The sequence below is a fragment of the Podarcis tiliguerta genome, assembly GCF_965153285.1.
Source record: "Podarcis tiliguerta genome assembly, chromosome: 16".
Classification (NCBI taxonomy): domain Eukaryota; kingdom Metazoa; phylum Chordata; class Lepidosauria; order Squamata; family Lacertidae; genus Podarcis; species Podarcis tiliguerta.
In genome coordinates this window covers 18,346,022-18,352,904 of record NC_139549.1, presented here as the reverse complement: position 1 = coordinate 18,352,904, position 6,883 = coordinate 18,346,022, and the positions used below count along the sequence as shown (strand labels likewise).

The 6,883-nt window shown below is 44.6% G+C and overlaps 1 protein-coding gene across 1 annotated transcript; it reads left to right on the top strand.

Moving 5' to 3' along the window:
* Positions 1-680: 680 nt before the first annotated feature.
* On the top strand, positions 681-6,579 carry LOC310666484 (arylacetamide deacetylase-like 4). The gene is made up of 4 exons (XM_083417396.1): positions 681-905; positions 2,314-2,530; positions 3,954-4,017; positions 5,778-6,579. Exons 1-4 carry the CDS (start codon positions 786-788, stop codon positions 6,550-6,552), a joined length of 1,176 nt encoding a protein of 391 aa, XP_083273522.1. The 5' UTR covers positions 681-785; the 3' UTR covers positions 6,553-6,579.
* Positions 6,580-6,883: the final 304 nt, after the last annotated feature.

Sequence of the window (6,883 nt, the reverse complement as noted above, 5' to 3'; positions counted from 1 at the left end):
TATAATGTATTTATTCCTCTCACAAATTTCTCCCTGAACCCTATTTTATCTAGTAATTCCCACCCCCAACTCCAAGAAGCATTACACTGGTCAACAACAAATTTGTTGTCTGCGTTTTTTCAGTTGATTTAGGACGAATCTGATGCGCTGAATCCAAAAATCACATTGGTTTTGCTCAATCAGGTCAAGTTTTTGAGCTATGGCCACATATCGTTTTTTACCTTTTTGTTCACATGTACGCTTGTGTGGAGCATTTTAGAAGAAGTTGGTGGGGGTGAAATGCCATGTCGAATAATTGTTTTGATTGGAAATGATTCTTTTAATGACAAGAAGTATTCAGGTCCGATAGTTCTGGGTGATTATGTTGAAAAGGGATCAGTTTGAAGTCATAAAACCTCGAAATCTTCCATAAATTGGTGCGGCTGGGATCAACAGAAAGAACCGGAGAAAATTGGTTATGATCAGCATAAGTGGTTTATTTGTGTTGACCTGAAGATGGTGAACTTTTTGTTGGGACAACAGTCTGGCTTCACCAAGTACCTATGTTTTCTGTGCATGTGGGATAGAAGGGACCGTGCTCAGCATTACACGAAGGAGGACTGGTCTGTGCGGGAGGAACTGGTGCCTTGCAAAAAAAGGAACGTCATCAATGACCCTCTGGTGGACAGAGACTACTCTTCCCACCGCTGCACATCAAGCTTGGCTTAATCAAGCAGTTCACCAAGGCTCTGGACAAGGATGGTGACTGCTTCACTTACTTGTGCCAGGCTTTTCCAGGATTGACCATGGAGAAGTTGAAAGCTGGCATCTTTGACGGTCCTCAGATCCATCAGCTCATCAGAGATCCAGAGTTCGGAAAGTCAATGAACGAAGTGGAACTGGAAGCGTGGAAGGCATTTGTTCTGGTAGTGAAGAACTTTCTTGGCAACAATAAGGCCAGAAACTACGCAGAACTTGTCAACAACATGCTGACTGCTTTCAGAAACCTGGGCTGCAACATGAGTGTCAGGATGCACTACCTATTTTCACATATGGACCGGTTTCCTCAGAAACTGGGTTCAATGAGTGACGAGCAGGGGGAGAGATTCCATCAGGACATGAAAGAGATGGAGACCAGGTATCAGGGTCGCTGGGACGTAGTCATGATGGCTGACTACTGTTGGACTCTGAAGAGAGACCTCCCTGCCGCTGAGCATTCCAGGAGTTCCAAGAAACGGAAGTTCAAGCCCTGAAGTTTGAAAAATGGTGAAGCAACATGCAATTTACGTGTACTTACCTTTATCAATGCCCACCATTCAGTTTACAGTAAACCTGACCTGATGGAGAGAAACGGATGCCATTTCCTGATTCAGCAGCGCAAAAAGACCCTAAATCAGTTGTAGAAATCTAGACAACATTCAAAAAGTAAAAAAAATGTTGCCCAGTGAATTATCAAACACTTTCTCTGCATCTAGAAAAATCATGGGTAATTGCTAATCTTTTCTTTTTTCAAAATATTCAGTAGCATTTAATACAATTGCAACATTATCTTTTAACTGCCTCATCGGCAGAAATGCTTTCTGGTCTTCATGTATTAAGTTACCTAACACTTGTTTGAGTCTTCTTGCTAATATTGCCACAAACCATTTATAATTACAGTTAAGCAAAGTAATAGGTCTATAATTATTGACTTGGGCTGGGTCATGATCTTGTTTTGCTATCAATGTGATATTGGCATACTTATAATAATACTAATTTTATTACTTTTATCCCGCCCATCTGGTTGGGTTTACCCAGTCACTCTGGGCGGCTTACAGCATATATAAGCATAATAAAACATCAAACATTAACAAACAGAATATCTTATACAGACTAAAATAAACCTATAAATCAATTAATAATAATAATAATAATAATAATAATAATAATAATAATACCCAAATTAAAATAGCTGCCAATCCCAACAAGACATTTAACCAACCCCAACCCAACAAAAACAAAACAGGGGAACTAAAATTAAAGATTTTAAAACTTTTTAGCCAGTTGCCACATCCCAAGAGTTGTTCCAGCAATGCCCCTCTGGCCTCCTAGCATCCCCTTTTAGCTGTTCAAGGTGAGTCTGGGCCCTGCCCCCTAGGCCAAGGGGAAATGGGCCTTTCAGCAGGGAATGGTCTTCCAAGTATCAGGTATCTCACCCTGTGTCAAAGTACTGGTCATGATCATTTCTAAAGGCTGGATTAGACGGTCCCAAAATACTTTCTTAAGTATTAAAAAATTGCAAGTGGAAAAATATCTAATGCTAATTATGCATGCTAAATGTTTTGTTTTAAACAGGTAGTAATTCTGGAAAAAATGGGCATCTGCCATAGATATTCCATAATCCGGGCCATGTGCCTATTCATTCCGATAATGAAGGACTCCAAACTGATCATAAAGGACCTGGTTTTTGATGGGGTGCCTGTGAGGGTGTACTGGCCCAAGACATCACCTGCTGAGAACAGGAAAGGAATCATCTTTCTTCATGGAGGTGCTGCGGTGGCTGGAAGCATTCGTAAGTTCTGTGAAATGTGTTTGAAATGGTAGAACCTCTATTTACAACCGCCACCACTCGCAGACATTCTAAGTTGCGACCACAACAAACCTGGAAGTAACGGGCGGGTTTGCTGCTGTTTGTGCCTGAACAGAAGCGGGCAATTGTCGTCCGTGCCTGCGCACAATGGCACCTCTCCCAGCGACCCGTTTCGCCATAAGGATGGGCCTCCGGAACGGACTGTGGTCGCTAGTAGAGGTTCCACTGTATTGTTAGAAGAGAATTTGTCATTGTAATTTAATGTAAAGATCCTGAAATGTTTGCCGTGGACGAGGGTGGGGTGGGGGTGATTTGTGCAGCCTATACATGGTGGTGGTTGTTGTTTTCTACAATCAAGTAGCATATATATTTTGTGAAATAATAATAATAATAATAATAATATATTATTATTTATACCCCGCCCACCTGGCTCGGTTTCCTTAGCTACTCTGGGCAGCTTCCAATAAAATATTAAAATACAATAGTCCTTCAGATATTAAAAGCTTCCCTAAACAGGGCTGCCTTCAGATGCCTCCAAAAAATATGGCAGGTGGTTTTTTCCTTTGACATCTGGTGGGAGGGCATTCCACAGGGTGGGCACTACTACAGAGAAGGCCCTCTGCCTAGTTCCCTGTAACTTCACTTCTTGCAGTGAGGGAACTGCAAGAAGGCCCTTGGCGCTGGACTTCAGTGTTGGGGCAGAACGATGGGGATGGAGACGCTCCTTCAGGTATACTGGACGGAGGCCGTTAAAGGCTTTAAAGGTCAGCACCAACACTTTGAATTGTGCTTGGAAACGTACTGGGAGCCAGTGTAGGTCTTTCAAGACTGGTGCTATGTGGTCTTGGTGGCTGCCGCATTCTGGATTAGTTGTAGTTTCCGGGTCACCTTGTAAGGTAGCCCCATGTAGAGCGCATTGCCGTAGTTCAAGCAGGAGATAACTAGAGCATGCACCACTCTGGCAAGACAGTCTGCGGGCAGGTAGGGTCTCAGCCTGCATTCCAGATGGAGCTGGTAAACAGTTGCCCTGGACGCAGAATTGACCTGTGCCTCCATGGACATTAAAAACAGACATTTATGACACAGCAATATTAGTCATATCCAGTCCTTTTTTGTCTAGAAAGAGAGGTGCCAGTACTCACCATGAAGTTGTTAAAGTAAGTGCCACACTTTTAAACAACAACAACAACAAAGAGGTGTCGGTCCTGCATACCCTTGTGTACCCCCTGGGGGGAAAAGCATTGGTCATATCTGTTAATTTCAACAGGTTTACTTTCAGTAGGACTAACTCACAGTGGATTCAACTCACAGTGCTTTCAATGTGAATGACCAAGGAAATTTGTAATGGAGCGTAACAAATAATTGCTCACAGCAGGCAGTGTGTGATGTGTTTCCTCCCCCCTAGGAACCTCTGAAATGATCTGCCGTGCCATTGCCCACCAAACTGACTCAGTGGTTATGTGTGCTGAGTAAGTATCTTCATGCTTGTTGTAGCAGAAAAGTTTTGGGGAGGGGGGGAATAAAGAAAAAAATTTATCCCCCCCAGCCGCGGCTTCAGCGCACCCCGCGCTCCGGGCAGCAGGCTGCTATCCGCAGCCTAGGGAGCCCTGCGGGAACTCCCACGGGCTCCCCAAGCTTGCTGATAGCTTCCTGAAGCCTAGAGAGAGAGGGGGGTCGGTGCGCACCGACCCCTCTTGCTCTCCAAGCTTCAGCGAAAGCCTGCATTCGCCCCATAGGATGCACACAGATTTCCCCTTCATTTTTGGAGGGGGAAAAGTGTGTCCTATAGGGCAAAAAATACGGTATTTCCCCTCAGTTTCTAACCCTTCCACATGAGCCCAGAAAAAAGCTGATTTTGCCAACAGAGTGAATTTGCCAACCTTTAGAATGGGTGTTCATCTTTGTATTTTGATTTTTATGCCTTTGGACCCAATCCCTCTGGCTTTAATGATAAGAAGAGCTCTGCTGGATCAGGCCATTAAACTACTTTCACAGAAAACCACCACATCAACCCATAAAAAGCCATTAGGATTCTTCTCCTAAGGCAAAATGGCCCTGTGGTTGAGAGGGAAAGTGCAGCTGGAGTTAAGGTGAACTTCTCTTTGGCAAATAAGCTCAAGCTGTTCCCAACTGTCCCGTCAGCCACACTTACCATCCAATGAGAGCAGTGGTACATTGGGCAATAGGAGAAGTGTCATTTGCCAGGGCTTCAGAGCCCTTGACAAGGCAAGCCTTCCCAACAGTAATGGACATCATCTCTCCCAATGGCTGCCCTCACTGCCTTAATGCACCTTTGGTGCATGATCTGAAGCCTCCTGGCCAAGGTGGGTGAACTGGAGTTCTTGGCTTTAAGGCCATATGGTTTAAAGTGGGCAGAAAGAGTGGGAAGCACTGATCTCAGGAAGGCATGGTGGGACATACTGGAGATGATTCAGAACTGGGGTTGTTTTCCTGAGATGGAAAATGAAATCAAGGAAACATTCCAAATATAGAAGTTGGTTATATTAGGCATGTCATGTGGAAAGTGGCCTGGGGAAATGTGTTTGTCTCTCTCTCTGAACTCTAGAACATGTGGACATTCAATGAAGCTGAATGCTAGAAGATTCAGATAAAAGAAAGTACTTATCCATACAGTGCAAAGTTAACTATGGAACTAATTCCCACAGAAAGCAGAGGTAGCTTCCAATGTGGATGGCTTTGAAAAGGGATTAAATAATTGGGCAGAGTATAAGGCTACCAGTGGCTCCTAGCTATGCTGGCTATAGTTTGCCTCTATGGTCGGAATCAGATTTGACCAGCGGCCACTGAGAATGGGATGCTGAAATTGCTAGTTTATATTTGGGTGCAGAGCATCAGCCACAGGCGCTGAATGCTGCACTCTGGGCCACTTCATTTCCCCTCTGACCCCAGACCCCACCCCTGCACCATTGCCCCTCTTTTGCACCATCCTTGAGTGGCATCTGACTGGTGTGAATGTGTCTTGCTTGCTTGGTTGGAGGGTAGAGAAAGGTGTGTGGCTGTGTGTAGGAACCAACCTACTTGTCCAGCGGGAAAGTTCGCATTTGCTTTCCATTTTGCTGTCTGGTCCCACCCCCAGCTGACATGTGGCCCCCAGGAAGGTTGCATAGAAAGGAATGTGGCCCTAGGGGTGCCACCCTTGCAATATGCCATTGCAGGAAAATGCTGCAAAGTGTATGATGAATGCTGATGACATCTGCCTTCTCTTTAGGTTTCGTTTAGCTCCTGAGCATCCGTATCCAGTCCCTGTACTGGACAGTTTAACTGCTGTAATATACTTTATGAAAAATGCAAAGGAATATGGAGTGGACCCCAGCCGCATTGCCATTGCTGGGGAGAGTATTGGAGGCACTTTTACTGCAGCCATTTGCCAAGAACTGGTGACCAGAGAGGACCTCCCAAGAGTGCGAGCTCAGGTCCTCATTTACCCATTCCTCCAAGGAATGGACTTCAATCTGCCATCCTATCAGCAAAACCATTCAATTCCTCCCTTGTTCCGGAAAAGAGCTGTCATACTTGGTTTGACATATCTCACTGGGAAGACAATGAATGTAGATGGAGTTCTGAAAGGCGCCCATGTCCCTCCTGATTTGAGAGAGAAATACCAAAAATGGATCAGTGCTGATAACATTCCAGAAGAATTTAAAGCTAGGGGCTATGTTCCGGTAGAACCTGCTCCATTTTCAGAAGAACTTTATGAACAAGTTAAAAAAGGTACTGAGACAATGTTTGCCCCCCTTCTAGCAGAGGTTGACATAATCCGCCAGCTCCCAGAGACTTTCATTCTAACCTGTGAATATGATGTTCTTCGGGACGATGGGCTGTTGTACAAGAAGCGGCTAGAGGACAATGGAGTGCCAGTGACATGGTATCATGTTCAAGATGGATTCCACGGAATAATGGCCTTTGCTGGTTGGGGGCCACTTGAATTCCCGAGCACACAGAAATGTTTGCAGAGTGTAATACAGTTCTTAAAAGGTTTATAGAAATGAATGACCTTCTTTGTCTTCCAATGGCTGTCTTCTGCTTCTGTGGAGGGAAATTTTGTTCCTCATTGTGCCAATCCTTAAGTTAAAAGAAAAACTGAGGTCCAAGGTTTTGTCAGGCTAATTTATTAAAATCACCATTGTGTTTGTAAGTACATAAGCAAAGCTCTGTTGGACCAGGCCATTGCCCCACTTTGTCCATAATCCTACTCTCACAGAGACCAAGCAGGTGCCTCCTGAGATGCCCACAAACAGGACCTGGGTGCAAGAGAAGTTTCCCTGCTTATAATTCCTAGCAAGTAGCATTAATACTGCATGCAGTAGTGGAGGG

Bases quoted from the DNA above. Each gene is read 5' to 3' on its own strand.
- LOC310666484 (XM_083417396.1), top strand. From the start codon at position 786: ATGGAGAAGTTGAAAGCTGGCATCTTTGACGGTCCTCAGATCCATCAG. The intron at 2,531-3,953 runs GTAAGTTCTGTG...CCTCCCCCCTAG, and splicing joins TGCGGTGGCTGGAAGCATTC to GAACCTCTGAAATGATCTGC. The intron at 4,018-5,777 runs GTAAGTATCTTC...CCTTCTCTTTAG, and splicing joins TCAGTGGTTATGTGTGCTGA to GTTTCGTTTAGCTCCTGAGC.